Below are 20,028 nucleotides of genomic sequence, written 5' to 3'. Positions count from 1 at the left end.
ACTGATGAATTGGCAGAGATGTTTTCTGCAGCAGCAGAACCAGATTCAGAAAATATTAATTACAAAGACTTCCTTTCACAAATAGTAGTCGATGATCAACTGATTTTGTAACAGCCCTGAACTGAAAATTCTATGGCAGCCCCTAACTGAAATTTTACATATCTCAGGTTTGACAAACTTAGATTTCACTTCAATTAAAAAAAGAAAAACTATGAAGCATTGATTTTCCATTTTATTTATTTATCTTTCATCTTTTACTTGTCTCAGTCATTGGACTGTGGCCATGCTGGGGCACTATCTTGAAAGGTTAACTCCAATACTTCATTTTAGAACTCATTCCATCATTCTCTTTTGCCAAACTGGTAACTTGCAGGGACATCAATAAACCAACACTGGTTGTCAAGTAGTGGTGTGGGACAAACACACACATATATATACACAACAGGCATCTTTCAATTTCTGTTTACCAAATTCTCTCATCAAAGTTCTTTGTTCTAAATATACGCAGTCTTCTAGTCTTAGATTTTTGTTGATGATATAGATAAATTGGAAATGAATTACAACCCTATGACCGACCCCCACTGTATTCCATACCACTCTAAAAACTGTAGTCTGTTATTATCTTAGCTATTCTTGCTACATTAGTGACAACATGAATTTCTTCCATCCTCTTGCTCTGTTAAAATATCTAAGAAAAATTATATTAATATATCTTGCCTGTTGAAAATCCATATTTGTACAGCTGAAGATAGCGCTGTATTTAAATTAATGTAATGATTTTCACCTTACTTTGAGCTGTGCAGAGAATACCGGACTGACTTGGTGCTTCAGCTTAAGTAACTTATTCAACTGAATCTTAATTACTTCTTATATATACATATATATATATATATATATATATATCAACATTCATTTTGAATTATTCTATCCTGTATACACTGGTTTGGGAACAGATACACTTTGTGTATGGCACGTTACAAGTAACAACTGAAAGGTTGGCGAAAGGAAAAGGCATTCACTCATAAAACACTACCTTAGAAAATAAAACTGTCTAACCCATGCCAGCATGGAAAAGCAGATGTAAAACACTATTGGTGATCCATTGAATCCTGTCGAACCGTCCAATCCATGCCAGCATGGAACACAGATATTCAATGATGTTGATGAAATGGAACAGTTACTATAATTGACTGCCATTAGGTCACTAGGACTGGATTTATCAAACCAAGGAAACATGAAAGACAATGTTGTTCCAGGTAGGATTTGAACTTGGGACTGAGAGGGACAAACTAAAGACTACAACATATTTCATTCGGTAATCTTAATCTATTGGTTGTCTCCACCACAGCCATAGGAAATATTGATTTCATATTTTGGCACAAGGCCAGCAGTTTTGGGGTAGAGTAGGGGGGGATGGGCGGCTAGTTGATTACATCTACCCCAGTGCTCTCTGCTCATGACACAAGGCCTGGAATTCAGGAGGAGGGAATTAATCCCTTACATCAATACCAGTGCTCAACAGATCCTTATTTTATTGACCCCGAATGGCCTTGGCAGAATGTAAAACTAGAAGCAGGCTGCTAAGCATTTTGTCTGGTAAAGATTCTGCCACCTCACAACTAGATTAAAAATGACAAAATTATTTGACAAAATTCTTCATAATTTTCATAATTAATTGAAAGAAAGGCAGCCTATTTCAACAGAAACAAGTGGGTTTTATCTTGTAACTTTGTTGTTGCATTTTGTAGTAATCCAAGGAAGAAATACAATGGATTGGTTTCTGGTTGCTTGCTTATCTTTTACACGATTGAAAGAGAGGACATCCAAAAGATAACAAAATACTCATTCGTCTTTTTTTTTTTTTTTCAGAGAAGCTGCTGCAGTTTGCATCCGATGCCAAGATATGAACCACCAGCCTCTTGGTTTGCTCTGCAATACCCTAACAAATACTCTGGGCCCTGGTAAAAGATTGAATAAAGTATTGGGATTTGTAAATAAATCATTTCCTTCTCATCCAAATTATTTCTGAATTTGTTGTATTTTTCATTATGAATCACAGATTTCTTTTATTCTTTTTTGTTTTAATGACATAATCAAGAAGCAAAACAATACCCTGGGGCATTTTTAAGGGCCGACACTGAAGAAAGGAAAATAAGAAGTTAGGATCAAACCAAAATACTAAATGTATCTGAGATGTGTTTGGCGGCATTAAAGTTGGTAATAAGATTAAATCTACCAACTCAAAATAGAAAACGGTTTAGCTGGTGACCTGGTGATTTGCTCAACTGTAGACAAGTATGCACCTTGGCACAACTCTTTTACATAATGCTTCCAGGTTGGTGATGCGACAATAATAGACAATTGGAGAAAGTTGATTATGCAAATATTTGAGGGGGAAAAAAAGACACGTTTTTATATATATATATATATATATATATATATATATATATTAAATTTATTTACTTTTTATAATATTTCAAAGATTTAAAAGTTTATATTACATCTCCAGTTAAGAATCTCATTGTGACAGACATAGGTAGACAGATGATAGACAGATAGTTATATAGACAGACAGACAGACAGATAGCTAGCTAGCTAGATAGATAGATAGATAGGTAGATAGGTAGATAGATAGATAGATAGGTAGATAGATAGATAGATAGATAGATAGATAGATAGGTAGATAGATAGATAGATAGATAGATAGATAGATAGATAGATAGATAGATAGATAGATAGACAGATAGACAGATGCAGAGAGAGATACATGATAAATTGATAGATAATAGATAGACAAACAGACAGAGAGACTGAGTTCTTGTTGATAACATAATCTGGAGCCAGTTTTAAGACACCAACCAATACAGGATTCAGTTCAAAGAACAAAGGACAATGGCCCATCTTCATTCCAAAAAAGGGAATTAACAGAAAAGAAGAATATCACTTTATACAAAAAAAAAACAATAGAAAGAATTTGTTGATATTTCTGTCTGTAAATGTTGATATTGTTGTTTTAACTCTAGGTCCACTTTCAACAAGTAGACTAACAATCAAAGGCATTTCTTTTTTTTTTTTCATGGAGGGGGGGAATATGTCTAGGACTGACTATATTAGTTAACATATTCATTCATCCTTTCTTTAAGACACCAGGGTGTAATTTGAGGGAGATTTGGTTGTTATTTCTAACAGGTCAAGAGACCATGTAGAGGCACTCTCTCTCACCTGATTTGTATCTTTTTTATGGTTTTATGACTGTTGATATGTTGATTCAAATCATTGAAGATAAACAAATTGAATGAATAAATAAAAATGTTCTTGGCTCAAAAATGGTCAAGGAGATTTCTCGGACTTTTGGCTTCAGTTTCAACATAGGAAGGAATATTGGTGTCCGATGCTTAAAACAGCAAACGCATTGTTGTATCTGTCGGGTCTAATCCAGGAGCATTGCCAAGTGTAACCAAAGGGGAGATAACTTCCACCAAACCACAGTTTCATCTCACCAAACTCCTCTGACCCTTCTCATCCACAGTCTTAACCGCATTTACTTTAACGAGAGAATATTTGTTTGAAAAATCATTTTTAATTATTACAGAGATGGTTTGCGAAAATAATTAGTTTAGAATGTGTAGTTGCTGTAGCTGTTGTTGTTGTTGTTGTTGTTGTTGTTACGTGATAATATAAATATGTTGGTTACCTCTTTTTATTTATTTTTATTTTCTTATTGATTATTGTAACAACAGAAATGGAAAGATTTACAAATGGAAGGGGATTTACTTTCTGAAATATTTGTAGTAAACCACTCCACCTAAGGCTGCTAATTCAACCAAGATTATAGCAATAAGGATCATTTTGTCAGTCATCAACCTGGAAAATAGAAAAAAACAAGGAAATTACATACAAAAATACATCATCATAAGAATTATTTAATTAGTCAGAGAAAAATAAATATATACCATAAAAACCCATGTAATTTGCGCACCTGTGTAATTTACGCAGGTGATTTTCCGAATAAAAACTGTTAAAAAAAGGCTTCTACTTATGTAAAATTCACACCTGAAAGTTTTCAGAATTGCTAATATAGCCAGGGAAAAAGGTTTCCAATTTAGTTGTATTTAGCATAATTTCACTTACTTATGATTAAATTTTATTAAATTTTCATTAAATAAAAATAATTTCTGTTTAACAGGTATCATGTTGAAAGCTATTAAATTACAAAGTGTTTGTGTTGTTTATTATAAACTTTATTTTACATTTCTTGCCCACAAGAGATTATGTCCGATCTTTAGCATACTGCTGTATGTCTTCTCAAATCATGAGCACAGGAAAAGTTATTGATGAGAATTACCAACAAAAACAAAGCTGATAAATATGCACAGATGTTGCAAATTAAGTTCAATTACCAATAAACATCAGCTTAGATGACACTTTACTCAACCAACAGAGGAAGATGACCAATCAAACTGATTATGTAAACAGAATTCTTTTTTGCCTATTCTTGTTGGAACCTTTGATACGGGTTATCGAAATCTTAATCCCTTTCACACTTATAATGTCAAGCAAACTTTAAAATTTGTCATTACCATTATTGTCAGTATGGGCAGAACTTATGAATCGTTTACTGCGAAAAAATTAAATTTGTTGAATATGCATTTGAATGTGGCAGTAGAGCAGCCGGAAGGCATTTTAATGTTAATGAAGCCAATGTTCGAAATTGGCATAAACAGTATGACAAACTTAAAACTGTGTGTGGTAATAAACAGGCAAAAATAAAAACATACAATCAAGATTATCCATAGCATTACATTTTTTTCAGGAATATCAATATCATTATGTATGCCAATGGTGTTCCATTGCAATAGGCAGAAACTCCAAGCAATGTAAAATATGGCCTAGACCGTGTTTACCAGCATTAATGTCAGACTTCAAAAACTAGTTAACCATTTAATGGTTTTAGTAAATTTATACTGAAAAATTAAGCACTATACCATCCAGTATAAATAAAAGTCAACTTCATTATATTTAAGTCATTATTTCTTCTGTAAAAACCTTTTCTGACATTAAATCAGTCAACTTCTGATACAAATGTTTATGTTTTGTACATCTTTTTCCAACAGAAAGAAATTTCAAAAAATTCTAGAAACGATCCACTCGTGTAATTTACGCACCCCGTCAAGTTTACTTTTATTTTTGCGAAAAAAAAAAGTGCTTAAATTAAATGGGTTTTTACAGTATATATAGATGCAGCTTTGGCTGTGTGGTAAAAAGATTGCTTCCCAACCACATGGTTCCAGGTTCAGTCCCACTGTGTGGCGCCTTGGGTACGTGTCTTCTACTATACTCTCGAGCCGACCAAACCCTTGAGAATGGATTAGGTAGACAGAAATTGGAAGCGTCGCATGTATGTATGTATGTATGGATGGATGTATGCATTTGTGTGTATGTGTTTGTCCTTCCATCACCATCGCTTGGTATGTTTACATCCCCATAACTTAGCAGTTCGGCAAAAGAGAACGATAGAATATGCACTAGGCTTACAAAGAATAAGTTCTGGGGTTGATTTGCTCAACTAAAGGTGGTACTCCAGCATGGCTGCAGTCAAGAGACTAGTGGCAATGGCTGACTACGAAAGCGTCTAGAGTGACTGCATCAATTATGGGATGATGATGATGATGATGGTGATGGGGCCAAGGACTGCATTGTGCTCTAGTGTCTGCTTTGGCATGGATTTTATGGCTTGGATGCCCTGCCCAATGCAAACTACAGCATGTGCTGGGTGCTTTTCCATGCCACTGGCTCAACTGAGGCTGCCATGCAGCTCCCAAGACCACAAAAACGGAGAGGAGGGGATAGCTTTATAATAGAGCATTTATCAGTCTGAGGCTATAACAAAGGTCACTTACCCAAGATACCAAGCAGTAGGACTGAACCTAATACCCTGTGCTTAACAAGCCAGCTTCTCAACCACTTGGCAATGTTTTCTATACGGAAACATGACTTACCGTCTCACAATATTTTTTATTATTCGCCGACTTTTACTAAGGTTAGCATCGGTTTCGTCAAGCTGAAAGATAAGGAAAAGGCAAAGAAACCAATTTTAATTCTACAGAAACAAATTCAACAAGAATAACTTAGGTCTACAGGAAGACGTTTTGGCACCATTTGAGCGTGGTTGATGCCAGTACCACCTGACTGGCTCCTGTGCCAGTCACACATCAAAAGCACCCATTACACTCTCGGAGTGGTTGCCATCAGGAAGGGCATCCAGCTGTAGAAACATTGCCAAATCAGATTGGAGCCTGGTGCAGCTTCCCGGCTTGCCAGTCCTCAGTCATACCGTCCAACCCATGCCAGCATGGAAAGCAGACGTTAAACGACAACGATGATGATGAGTTTCTTCTCTAGGCCCAAGGCCAACAATTCGGCAGAGATGGGTTAGTCAACATCACTGATGCCATTGACCCCTTAAGGATGAAAGGCAACATCAACCTCAGTAGCATTTGAACTCAAAACCTAGAGAGCTGCAAGAAATACCATTAAACATTCTGTCAAATGCATTCTAAGGATTCTACCAGTCTCCCACCTGAAATGCAATCGTTTACAGCTACAATAAAAGAATAAAGATCTTTTTTCTTTTTAATACTGCTTAGTCAGAAGGAAAGGGCAATGGCTATAACCTGTTTTAGGGTCTCTAAGACTGGTGGAAGAGAGACCTGAATACTTGGCCCATCTTTCCTGCATCAGAGCAAATCCACTGCTAAAGGCACTCAACATCCTGGTAGTCATGGCAACAAATTCAACCTACCGCCTACATGAGCCACAGTAAGATTTGAACTCGTAATGTAAGGAACTGGAAGAAATATCATAAAGAATCCCATCTAATGATTCTATTGGTGCCACATTCTCAAATTGTATTTTATATATTGACCCCAGATGTAGAAAAAGTAAAGCTAATCATAGTAGGATCTGAGTCTGCCAGCCAAGCAGGCCACAGTAAAACAGTATCTCTCTCTCTCTCTCTCTCTCTCACACACACACACACACACACACACACACACACACACACACACACACACACACAAAAGTTAACTCACTCTGTTTTTGGTTCTTTCCAAAACTTCTCTTTGTCGACTCATATCTTCAATAATTCCTGTACCAATTTCGTCAGTCTCAGCCGCAACTTGCTGCGACCGAGCAATACTTTCAGAAGTCTTTTGTAAAGACTGTATGCCCGAAAATAACTTTTGTCGGTTTGAACCTTCTATTTTCTGGATTATAAAAAAAGACAAAAAAAGAGAAATATCTATAAAATTGCAGAAAAGTTTGAATGACGGGTTAAACAGTTTAGCTTGGAAGTGCAAAGTGCTACCTGAGTCAATTCTTCAGCTCATATTTTAGGATTAAAATGTTATAAATAAGAAATACCTTCAAATACATTGGGGTTGATACAATCAATGATGCTCCTCTTCTGTAAATTTGTGGTTTTGCACCAATGCAAGAGATCCACATTGAACGGTGCCAATACAAAACTGTTCTACAAAATTCTCAGCTTAAAAGCGCTGATCAAAGTGAAGAGGTGAGCAACCTTGATCTGTTCACAGTTTATCTAAAGAATTCTAATCTATGCTATATTAGAACATGGCTTAGTGGCTCACCACTGTAAGGTCACGAGTTCAATTCCCAGTGGTGTGTTGTGTCCTTGAGCAAGACACTTTATTTCACATTGCTGCAGTCCACTCAGCTGGCAAAAATTATTAGCTAAGCATTTTGTCCAACATATTAACAATTCAGACAGCTCACTGCCTTAGCAAGATTATTAATAATAATAATGATAAGAATAATAATAATAATACATACATTTTCCCAGTCACTGGTTCCAGAATCAAAAGTATTATTTTCTGAAATCATTTTCTGAAACAAAGAAAAATCCAAATTTATAAACTAATTAATTAAGTAAATTGTTATTAAGAAAAAAAAAGTGAAAATAAACAATGAATTTTAAAAATATGAAAAGCTTTGATGAAGGTACAAAGATCAGAGGTTCCCATTTCTTGCAGTCACAAGAGATTGTTTGGTTAGCAGAGTAGGAAATGAAAATGGACACTCAAATGTATCTTATGATTTAGCTTTCAAATGTAACTCATCACTTGAGAGACAGCTGCAGACGATTGTGTTGTCAAGACAAGAGACAATTAACTGAAGGGTTTAAGGTCTCTATGACAGTTGACAAAGAATCACACACACATTTTCTTCTCCTTTTGCATGTTTTTTCGTGCAAATGGACAGTTGAACACTTGACTCAGTTTCATTACAATTAGCTCTCAGGGACAGGTAACAGACTTTCAAAGAAGGATACCAGCAGACTACCATTCAGTCTAGAAGCAAGGCTCATCTCCCACCCATGCAATGCTGCTAACCTAGCAGCCAAGTACTACCTTTCTGAGTTCATATGGTTCGTGCTGACAGCTATCATTGAGTGTAGATATGAAATATATTTGCCAGCAATCATCATATTAATGTCCACTTTTCCATGCTTGAATGGGTTGGCTGGAGTTTATTGAAGTGCATTTTCTACAGCCGGATGCCCTTCCTGTCATCAACCCTTACCTGTTTCCATGCAAGGTAATATTTCCCCCATGGCCGGGCAGTTTTCGCAGAAGATTGGAAATGAAGGATATTTTAAAGTTGTGGCCTATGCCAGTGTCAGGTCAATGGCACTCCTGCTGGTGGCACATAAAAATCATCCGTTACACTCTCAGAGTGGTTGGCATTAGGCAGGGTGTCCAGCCATAGAAACATTGCCAAATCAGATCGGAACCTGGTGCAAGTGTGTGTGTGTGTGTGTGTACACACATACACACAATGGCTTCTCTTGGTTTCCATCTACTAAATCCATTCGCAATGCTTTGGTACCACACAGTGGAACTAAATCTAAAACCATGTGTTGGGAAGCAAACTTATTAACCATACGACCATGCCTGCTCCTTAGATTCTGTGAACCAATTTAAAATATTCCTCTAAACTTGATATATTTGCGTCAGCATTTGTGATTTTAAACAAACACCATAAATGTTATCTGTTGGAATCTTATGATTTTTGTAATAATACAAAATACCATCATCTCCTCCAGACATAAACATTGTTGACAGGAATCAACGACTTTGATAAGGATAATATCGGCAGAAAAATGCTAAACTAAAACGAAACTCATAGAGGAATGTTTATCTAATCAACAAAATTTAAGACGTACAAAATTTCTACTAAGACTTTCAATTTCTCTTCGGTAATTTCTCAACTGATTCATCATCTGTATTCGGTAAGTTTGTGGTGCTGATTTGCTTTCTTGTTCCATTTCTTGCATCTAAAATCAAAATAAATAAATAAATAAATTTTTCTGGTATTTCAAAGTCAAAAAATCAACATGGAACAGAAGGGTTTTAAAAACACAGGGATGATATGTATGGTGAGAGAGTTCAGAGAGTGTCCGAGTAAGAGACAGCTAAGTACATGAGGAGTGATGGTGGTAGAATAGTAGACATGCAAAAGGATAGGACAAGAACAACAAGGAACAAAGGAGCAGATATGGGCTCTGTGAGAGGAAGAAAAGCAGCGTCTATGAGGAAGGAACTGGGCCATAACGTCTGCAAGCTGTAAACCATGAGAAATAACAAAACTAAGAAGTCTTTAATCGTACCAAAAGGGAGGCTTCCTCCAATTTCTTTTCAACTTGTCTCTTGGCATTTTTCTTCTCCTCTGCAAATGAAAATCAAAACAAATGTCTAGTTAAAAAAACATGGAATATATAAATGGCTGAGTCAGCATCAGAGGTTGGACATTAGGAAACGGTTAAATGAAAACAGATCTTTTTTCTATCATTATTATTAGTTAGGGTGTCAGGTGATAGATTCAAGGGCTTCACATCAAGCAGGATCTACAAGTATGAGTTAAAAGAAGGGTTAAGGGTAATTTATGCAGAGGCTTTTTTTTGTTGTTTTTTACTTGCATCATTCTTAGTGAAATGTGAACCGAAGACAACATTAAAAGACATTCTTCATATTACAACATATGTTTTGGAGCTTTTAGGTAATACATCATCATCATCATCATCATCATTTAACGTCCACTTTCCATGCTGGCATGGGTTGGACGGCTTGACTGAGGACTAGCAAGCCAGATGGCTGCACCAGGCTCCAATCTGTTCTGGCAAGGTTTCTACAGCTGGATGCTCTTCCCAACACCAACCACTCCGAGAGTGTAGTCAATGCTTTTTATATACCACCAGCATGGAGGCCAGTGAGGCGGCACTGGCATCGACCACATTCAGATGGTGCTTTTTACATACCACCAGCATGGGTGCCAGTCCTGATTATGCAACACTGGTGAACTCACTTTATTTGCCGGGTCTTCTCAGTCACAGCATATTTCCAGAGGTCTTGGTCTTTTGTCATTGCCTCTGTGAGGCCCAACGTTCGAAAGTCATGCTTCACCACTTCATCCCATGTCTTCCTGGGTCTACCTCTTCCCCGGATTCCTTCAACTGTTTGGGAGTGGCATTTCTTCACACAGTTCTCCTCATCCATCCATAGTACATGATCATAGCAATGCAAATGTCTCTTTTGCACGCCACATCTGATGCTTCTTATGTCCAACATTTCTCTCAAGGCGTTTACACTCTGTCATGTGAGCACACTGACACTACACATCCAGTTTAAACCAGTTTACCATGGTAGTAATAATTTCTTCTATTTGCCACAAGGGCAATGGATAAGAGGGACATACATTAGAAATTGTGTAGATTTTGCACAGAATTAAATGTTGAAGAAAAACAGGAATGGAAAAATAGTACTAAGAATGGTCTCTAACAATGGGACAAAGCAAAATACTTGGGGTAGAAGGATGTATAGTTGGGTATATCCACTGCCCTAGTTAACTAGTACCTATTCTAGAGACCCCAGGGGGATAAAATGTAAAATTAATTCACCAGATTTAATTATGTCGCTGGGCACATCATCATCATCAACATAGCTTAAGCATCCACTTTTCTATGTTCAGAGGGTCAGACAGAATTTGCTAAGGTTGACTTTTCTCTGGTTGGATGCCCTTCCTGTCATCAACACTCACCTTTATCCAAGGTATATTTCCCTGAGACCAGACATGTTTTCATGGATGATTGGAAATGAAGAACACTGCCTGCATGATGGTGACACTTGTTTACAACTATCATGTGAAGTCAAGGCAAAGAGATAATACACACACACAACAAGCTTCTTTCAGTTTCTATCTATAAAATCCAGTCACAAAGCTTTAGTCAGCCCAGGGCTGTAGTAGGAGACACTTGCCACACAATGGGACCGATCTCAGAGCCATGTGGTTGACAAGCAAACTTCTTACCACACAGCCATGCCTGCACAAGGCCAGAAATTTAGGGAAGCAATTATGTCAACCCTAGTATTTGACTGGTACCATATATTATTGACTGTGTATGGATGAAAGGCAGCGTTGATCTTGGTGGAATCTGAACATAAAGAGTCTTAACAAATAGGCGTAGAAGTGGCTGTGTGTAAGTAGCTTGCTTACCAACCACAAGTGTCTTCTACTATAGCCTCAGGCCGACCAAAGCCTTGTGAGTGGATTTGGTAGACGGAAATTGAAAGAAGCCCGTCGTATATATGTATGTGTGTGTGTGTGTGTGTGTGTGTGTGTGTTTGTGCGTCTGTGTTTGTCCCCCCAACATCGCTTGACAACCGATGCTGGTGTGTTTACGTCCCCGTCATGTAGCGGTTCGGCAAAAGATATCGATAGAATAAGTACCAAGCTTCCAAAGAATAAGTCCTGGAGCCGATTTGCTCGACTAAAAGGCGGTGCTCCAGCATGGCCGCAGTCAAAGGACTGAAACAAGTAAAAGAGTAAGGTATTTTGTGTAGGGTCCTTTATTTACCGCAGAGTATCATATCTGTGCTTAAGAAACTCAATTCACTCCCATGTGGATTTATGTTCCATCCCCACAGCAAGGCACCAAGGGGCAAGTATCTTCCACCATAACCTCAAGCCGAACAATGTTTTAGAAATAAAATTTGACAGACAGAAACTGGGCGGAAGCCCATCACGTGTGTGTGTGTGTGTGTGTGTGTGTGTGTGTACCGGTGTAATTATATAGTGATATTTACACCGCTAGAGTGAAATATGAGTAAACTAGGCCATTCGATGAATAAAATGAGAATGCGACTAAGAATTGGGATCAATATGGGCGGAGGTAAAGAATACGCCCCAGTATGGCCGAAGTAGTCGTGCAGTAACGAAAACCAGTAAATGAATAGAACAAATACCCTAAAATACGTTGACACTTTAATATAAAAGAAACGCAAAATGGAAGGAACAAAAAAAAAACAACCATACATACAAACATGCATACCTACATACGTGTGCGTGTGTGCATAAAAGAATTAGTTAAGTTCAGGCTGTGTCGTCTAATCACATGACTGGAACAAACCTAGAACCATAAACAATACGTCATGACCGGAATGGGTGAAACAATAAAGTCATGGGTTTTATTCAGACAAGAGAATAAACGATGCGAGGGCGGCGGGGAAGATGGCCAAGACAATAGGACACTGCATACTTTTTAGGCGTCTTTATTTCTAGTTTGCTACATTAAAGTTGCTGGTTCAAATCCCACCCGAGTTAACTTTATGCTTTATTACATCCGTCTAGAAGAGCAATACAGATGCCTTCTCTGCTTTTTTCTTAAACTTCCTTATTGTCCGTCCAAGTCGATAAGACAGTCTCTGATTAGTCCTGATCGAGCAGATCTCTGATCAAAAAGCAATCCAGACGTGGACAACCTGTTCTTATGTTGTTTTTTTCGTTTTTTTTCTTATGCATAGTGTACCAAAGATTACATTATCCAACGTGTCCTTCCGCTTTTTAAAATGATAGCGTGCGAGTTGAAGGCGACGTAGCTGCTATTTCTAACTGATTGAACGACAAAGTAGTATCGTCTCTTCGTCAGCTCGAGGACTGCCAGGTGTGGCACATTTGTTTGGCTGGGCTTTTTATCCTTTAAAAACCATTGTCTTCTGTTGTAATTCCATTTACATCTACATTACTTTATAGGAATATGTTGTTAAAGTTTATAACACATCTGTCCATTAACCAGATTAATTCCCAAGTCTGGGAGGGGTTGTACCTGTTATAGAATAAGGGTTCGCGGTTTATGTGAAGAGGGATGTTGATTGTCCTGTAACAAATCCAAAGAAATCAATCATCGCAGCCAACCGCGATGACTCGGCAAACTAGTTTCAATAACGAGGTGTGAGAGGACAATATCAGATCTTCTCACCTCATTTGTCCTCTTCAAAAAGCCAGAAACTTTCGTTTCATATCATCCCAGATAATCCTAAACCACTCAAAGAATCTCAGACATTCGGCCAACATCGGAGATTCTAATTGTATTAATTCTAAGTTGTAATCGGACTGAACAGTATCACATTACAAACTTTGATCTTCTACATTAATTAACAACCATGTTAATTAAATGTCGTCGAGAAACTTGGTTTAAAAATAATCGTTTATTTTGTTCTTAAATTATGAAAAGAAGAATCTTTTTTTTTTTGTTTAATGTTTATTTACATTGAAAGAAGAGAAAATTAAGTTTGCATAAAAAAGAGCAGCCTTTAATAATGTTTGTTTGGTAATCGGTAAGCGTGAAATAAAAGGATAAGACTTACCGCCGTATAATACAGGGATTTCATCGTGAATATATTTCTTTAATTGTTCTAAAACTCCGTTCAAATCGTCTTCGAGACACTCAAACTTCTCCGACGACATTTTGTCGATGTTGTTGCATTCAATTGTGAAGAGTTGCACAACACGGGGAGATAACTGACGTTCGGCTTTGTTTTATGGCCTTCCTTCGTCGAGAGTTAATTTTATATCCAACGCAGCAGTGTTTATCGAAAATTAATCGCTGAGACCCTTTATTTGTTTGGTTCTCAAACTGACGAATTCAGCCCTTACCCCAATGTTCCCTCTGTTATTTTTAGCTGAGGATCTGTGCAAAATTTTGTCTTTCTTTTGCAAAGTATGTGTGCATCTATGCAAGTAACCAATACTCTTTTACTTGTTTCAGTCATTTGACTGCGGCCATGCTGGAGCACCGCCTTTAGTCGAGCAAATCGACCCCAAGACTTATTCTTTGTAAGCCTAGTACTTATTCTATCGGTCTCTTTTGCCAAACCACTAAGTTACGAGGAGGTAAACACACCACCATCGGTTGTCAAGCGATGTTGAGGGGACAAACACAGACACAGACACACAAACATATACATACATACATACATATATATATATATATATATATATATATATATATATATATATACGACGGGCTTCTTTCAGTTTCCGTCTACCAAATCCACTCACAAGGCTTTGATCGGCCCGAGGCTATAATAGAAGACACTTGCCCAAGGTGCCATACAGTGGGGCTGAACCCAGAACCATGTGGTTGGTGAGCAAGCTACTTACCACACAGCCACTCCTGCGCCTATTGCTCAAATTTCTTCAATTAAAAGAAAGATATCTAATTTCATCTTGGAAGTCTTGCATGCACACATTTCTCTTCATTATCCCTTCCTACGCACAGCTTAGGGAAAACTCTACTCAGATATCCACCAAAAGTGAATTTTTTTACTCGCCCTTTTTCATTATTTTCTTTCTTTTTCTCACAAAAGGCCAACAATTTAGAGAAGTAATTTGATTACGTCATCTCTAGTATTCCATTGGTACTTTATTTTATCGACCACAACGGGGATGAAAGCCAAAGTCGACCTCAAGCATTTTTTCCGACGCTTTAACGATTCAACCATTCCAAGACAAATTTCAGTTTTCATCCAAATAAATCCTTTCTTTGTTAAGGCATTGGACATGTTTCAAAACAATTTCAACCTTTTTTAAACATGGCAATTTGCTTTTGAAAAGCTCTTGCCTCTCCAACTAAGTGGTGGGGTGAAGCCTACATATAAGAAACACAGTTTTAACTGATTTCCCATACCGATATTTTAAGGATAACCTTCGTTGCACTAATTTTAATATGACATTATATTAAACACGAAGCTGTTTTGAGGAGAAAATTTCTTTAATCATCTATATTTATTTACAGCCTATCGGTTGTACTAATTCTGCTAGAAATAGCAGTTCAAATCGCACAGTATTGTCTTACAACATTGGGTAATGTAGCACTATATATTCATAAGATATTGTACTAATCGTATTCTAGGCCAGGGGTTTTCAAACTTTTCGACTTGCGGACTCCTTTATATTTCAGGCTTTACTAACCCTAACCCTAACCCTAACCCAACCCTTATAAACGCTTATGAAATTTATACATAAATATTTGCTTAAAATAACATATATTTTTACATTTATTTATTTAACAGTATTTAACAAATAGGTTTATTGTCAATTAAAAGATTTCGATTTAAAAACATATATAAAATCAAATTGCCCATAAAAAGTATTTGCTGTCTACGGACCCCCTGTCTTGTCCTTGCGGACCATAGTTTGAAAACCCGTTCTAGGCCTACTCAACAATGTCTGACCTAGGGCTATACAACTGATGATCGTTCGCTTGCATCAATTGAGCGACAAGTGGTCGCTCGGTCTGTTATAAATAGAAGCCAAATATCCTTCAAATAATGCCTTACTCTCATAAAGAAGCAGACACAAGACTATGCAGTCTTAAATATACTATGCTTTTTTGTGGGGCGAAGGACTGAGATGACCAAACGACTTGAGCAGACTAGCCTGGGGTGAACAACAACCATTCCTCTGGTGAAGGAGCCTCTACGTGATTGCTTGAAGAGCTTGAGGTAGCGACCAAACCTTCATGTCACACCTTATCGTTTTGTAAAAGATAAGATTAGGATGATGTAGTCCTGATAAATATTCTAAAGAAAAGGAAGAGTTAGTCACAGTTGAAACTCACTTGATCATAGACCTGCTCGAAGAGGCCCAACCTGGAATTAAACAACAACAACAACAATTCACCGACTCAACTTATTTCACTATTTAATGCTTTCTTTTGAATATTTCTTGTAGATGAAGACTGTATAGTTTCAGCACGGAGAGACACACAAAAGAAAAAGGATACGAGGGGGAATAACTCTGATAGGCTTGGTGAAAGTTCTATACCTTCTGTTGTACATTTTAGCCTAGGTATATATATCTTTCCCTTCCTTTGTCTTAAACCCAATGTAACTCAATCCATCCCTGTCCATCCATTCTTTTCCCTTACATTTTTTCTTTTCAAAATTTGCGTGGAAAGGATCTTTCTTAGATTAGGGGATACGTATTTCACACAATCCCATAGGTACGGACGATTATTGAATAGACACAACTTAAGGATCTCATTCAGTTGTGTGTGCACAGAGGCAGGATGCCCAAGTAGGGTTAACAGTGAGTGCCCAGTAGACGGTCCGAGGCTGTGGTCTATGAGGTATAGGGAGCATCCATCAGTAACAGCAGAAACGATGGCAGTAGCACCAACATGTCCATCAGGAACGGCAGCAGCACTCAATGTGTCCAGCAGTAACAGCACCAACAACGTAAGGACACACAAAAATATGTTGGCTCAACGGAGAGCCTTTTAAGTTGCAGTAACCAGATGTCCTCTTCTAAGATCTGAGAGAGGCACAACGTTACATCTTCCGCCAGCTACATATGGTTTCAAAGAAGAATGTGTTACAGGATTAAATGGAAGTTCCTGGAACAGCCTGGACCATATCTCAATGGAAGCTGATGATGCAAACTTTGCTTGATCTGGGGTCCTTCTTAAAGTCAAAAAGTGAGGTGTTTAGTCGTTTTCCCTTATGAGAGAAAATTGATGTTGAAGACATGGGCTTCCCCGCTTGCTGACTAGTGAACAGAAAATGTGACGCAACTGGAACCATTGAAAGGAAGATAACACCGTCTCACTCAGAAGGAGTGTTCGCTTCGAAGAATTTTGTTTCAGGGTTTATTTTCACCACCATGCAGACCAAGATTGTATTCTTACCTGCATTAGAAAAGAGGTGTCTCTGGCCAACAGGTTTGATGGGTTGCCTACATTGCAAGCAATGGTAACTTTCTGACAAGCCATAACCAACGACTACATCATATATATATGTATATCATCATCGTTTAACGTCCGCTTTCCATGCTAGCATGGGTTGGACGATTTGACTGAGGACTGGTGAAACCGGATGGCAACACCAGGCTCCAATCTGATTTAGCAGAGTTTCTACAGCTGGATGCCCTTCCTAACGCCAACTACTCAGAGTGTAGTGGGTGCTTTTACGTGTCACCCGCACGAAGGCCAGTCAGGCCTTAATGTCAACATCAAGGGAATCTGCCCCAACAACCTGAAATGTTCATCGCTAACAAGTCACTGAAGTTTCACATCACTCACCAAATGCTTCAAATACTCAAGAAACACAGGATGATTACAATCTTATTTCTTTATTGCACACAAGGGGCTAAACAAGCACAAACAAAGGGGTTAAGTCGATTACATCGACCACAGTACATAACTGGTACTTAATTTATCGACCCCGAAAGGATGAAAGGCAAAGTCGACCTCGGCAGAATTTGAACTCAGAACGTAACGGCAGACGAAATACCGCTAAGCATTTCACCTGGCGTGCTAATGTTTCTGCCAGCTCACCCCCAATCTTGTATTTCTGTATCAGACGTAGCCAGCCTTGGGAAATACAGCAGCTCACTACCGTCCTATACTAACTTTGAACAGGCAAAATGTACCAATGAAAACAGCAATATTTCTGAGGTGGTGGGAAAGATGGACAGTTAAAAGTAAAGCAGTTTGCTCTGAGCACCTATGAATCCATTTTGGAGAGAGAAGGAAGCCCTTTTGATAGCATACCTTAAGTTGTGTGTGAGATCTCATGATGACAGGAAATGAGCCTGATAGTCATACAATCCATATCATTCATTTCCAGTTTCCTGCGAAAAACAAGTCAGGCCATGGGAAATATTAGCTTGCTTGGACAACAGTTGGGATTTGGTAACAGACAGGGCATCAAGCCATAGGAAATCTACTTCAACAAGTATGGAAAAGAGCCTGTTTGATGATGATGATGATGAAATTTCAACTACTTTAAAATGTTGTTTAACCATTGGTATCCATTGAAAGTCAAATGTGAAACGTTTAATTGATAATGGTATATTGTTTTATCAATCCAGGAAGGATGAAAGATAAAGTGATGCCCTCAACAAGATTTGAACTCGGAATGAAAAAGGCCATACAGACATAAAGATACCTAAATGATTGTACCAATCCTGTTAGAAATAGCAGCCATAATTGCACCGTACTATCTTAGTAGGAAAGGACACATCAGGTCATGTATTCCTATCCTATATTCATAAAACAGGATAAATTCACTCAACCATAGCTGATCTTTTGTTCATATTCTAAAAATAGCAACCAAATAATGCCTTGCAGTCACAAAACGTTGACACATTAGACAATGTAGTCATAGATAAACTGCTTTTGGAAGTCCAGCAGGTCAATGCTGGAATTACCTGAGATGATTGGACTGCTTAATTTTGAAAAAAATGAAAAATTTATTAAAATAACTGTCGTGTTATTAAGCTGGTGTTTGAACAATAAATTAAATTTTTTGATGGGAGATTTTAATTTAGATTACCTTAAAACAGGAAGTTTTTATCAGAGAACCAGGAGCAGTGTCAGGTGGGATGTTATCAAAACAGTTAAAATGTTGTTTCACCTTTGGTACCTGTTAAAAGACTTCAGATAAAAGCACTTCCTTTTGGGGGTTGATTACCATCCAAGAAACTTGAGATGAGTTATCAGGCACTTGCCACTGCTCGAGCAGGGATTAATTTGTAATCAAATTTTTTAATTACCCACTTAATTAGTAGTGTAATATCTTAGTATTTATGCTATCAATTACCAAAATATATTCAGGGCAGCAAGCTAGCAGAAACGTTAGCACGCCAGGTGAAATGCTTACCGATATTTCGTCTGTCGTTACATTCTGAGTTCAAAAACCAAGGTAGACTTTGCCTTTTATGTGTGATAGTAGGATTCAGCTCCTGGCCATATCTCCCAAAAGAGTCAGAAGTGGTCATTCTTTTGTTTCAGCCATGTGGCTGCAGTTATTCTGGAGCAAGAAATTTTACAACTTCAACACAAACTAAGTGTAATATCTTAGTATTTATGCTATCAATTACCAAAATATATTCAGGGCAGCAAGCTAGCAGAAACGTTAGTTTCTGCTGATTGTAATCCCATGGATTACTATGTGTGGGGTACAGAATAAGAAAAGACATCAGCAACATGGCATGCAACACCAATGCGAAGCTGGTAGCCAACATCAAGGTGTTTGAAAATCTTCCCAAGGACACAGTGAGGAATATATGTGCCAGATCCTGGAGCCATCTTGAGGTCATAAAGGAAGCCGAAGATGACAACATTGAATAAACTCGTCTCCCAGCCATAATCCAGTGGATATTTAATTTTTTTTTTTAAATACTTTTACTTTTGGATAGGATATTGTGTTTTCTTTTACAATTATGCAAATTGTCAAATGCAGCCCATATATTCTCATCATCATCGTTGTCGTTTAACGTCCGCTTTCCATGCTGGCATGGGTTGGACAGTTTGACTGAGGACTGGTGAAACCGGATGGCAACACCAGACTCCAATCTGATTTGGCAGAGTTTCTACAGCTGGATGCCCTTCCTAACACCAACCACTCAGAGAGTGTAGTGGGTGCTTTTATGTGTCACTGGCACAGGAGCCAGTCCGGTAGCACTGGCAACGACCACGCTTGAATGGTGCTTTTTACATGCCATCTTGTTTTCGTATTTAGTTTACAAGATTCTTTATGTGAATTTGTGTGTTGAAGCATAGTTTGTTGTCTTGGAAGAGTCATTGTTTTAATGCCTTATTAATTAACACACGGATTCAATTTCCGCTCGTTTTTGTATTTTCCACTTAAAATTTCCGTTGCTTCG

The 20,028-nt window shown here is 37.8% G+C and overlaps 2 protein-coding genes across 2 annotated transcripts in view; one reads left to right on the top strand and one right to left on the bottom strand.

Annotated features, from left to right (window-relative positions):
- Window positions 1-2,022, top strand: part of LOC106868586 (dynein regulatory complex protein 8) — a 10,258-nt gene extending 8,236 nt beyond the window's left edge. The window contains exons 6-7 of the mRNA XM_014913917.3: window positions 1-167; window positions 1,870-2,022. The exon at window positions 1-167 is cut by the window's left edge and continues 14 nt beyond it. Coding sequence (XP_014769403.2) covers window positions 1-111 — 111 coding nt within the window. The 3' untranslated portion in view covers window positions 112-167; window positions 1,870-2,022. The remainder of the gene's footprint in view (window positions 168-1,869) is intronic.
- A 1,037-nt stretch (window positions 2,023-3,059) lies between these two features.
- Window positions 3,060-13,851, bottom strand: LOC106868588 (vesicle transport through interaction with t-SNAREs homolog 1B). Its single transcript, XM_014913918.3, has 7 exons — window positions 13,725-13,851; window positions 9,692-9,750; window positions 9,248-9,358; window positions 7,855-7,908; window positions 7,092-7,265; window positions 6,000-6,061; window positions 3,060-3,864 (listed from the first exon to the last, which is right to left on the bottom strand). The coding sequence occupies exons 1-7, from the start codon at window positions 13,822-13,824 to the stop codon at window positions 3,771-3,773; spliced, it is 654 nt and encodes a 217-aa protein (XP_014769404.1). The 5' UTR covers window positions 13,825-13,851; the 3' UTR covers window positions 3,060-3,770.
- Window positions 13,852-20,028: the final 6,177 nt, after the last annotated feature.

The sequence above is a fragment of the Octopus bimaculoides genome, chromosome 11 (assembly GCF_046866305.1).
Source record: "Octopus bimaculoides isolate indiv1 chromosome 11, ASM4686630v1, whole genome shotgun sequence".
Taxonomy (NCBI): Eukaryota; Metazoa; Mollusca; class Cephalopoda; order Octopoda; family Octopodidae; genus Octopus; species Octopus bimaculoides.
Note: the sequence above shows the minus strand (reverse complement) of the source record. Positions and strands in the feature narration are given on the sequence as shown.

Bases quoted from the DNA above. Each gene is read 5' to 3' on its own strand.
- LOC106868588 (XM_014913918.3), bottom strand. From the start codon at position 13,824: ATGTCGTCGGAGAAGTTTGAGTGTCTCGAAGACGATTTGAACGGAGTT. The intron at 9,359-9,691 runs GTACGATTAAAG...TTTTGATTTTAG, and splicing joins TGGAGGAAGCCTCCCTTTTG to ATGCAAGAAATGGAACAAGA. The intron at 3,865-5,999 runs GTAAGTCATGTT...TCTATTTTCCAG, and splicing joins ATAAAAAATATTGTGAGACG to GTTGATGACTGACAAAATGA.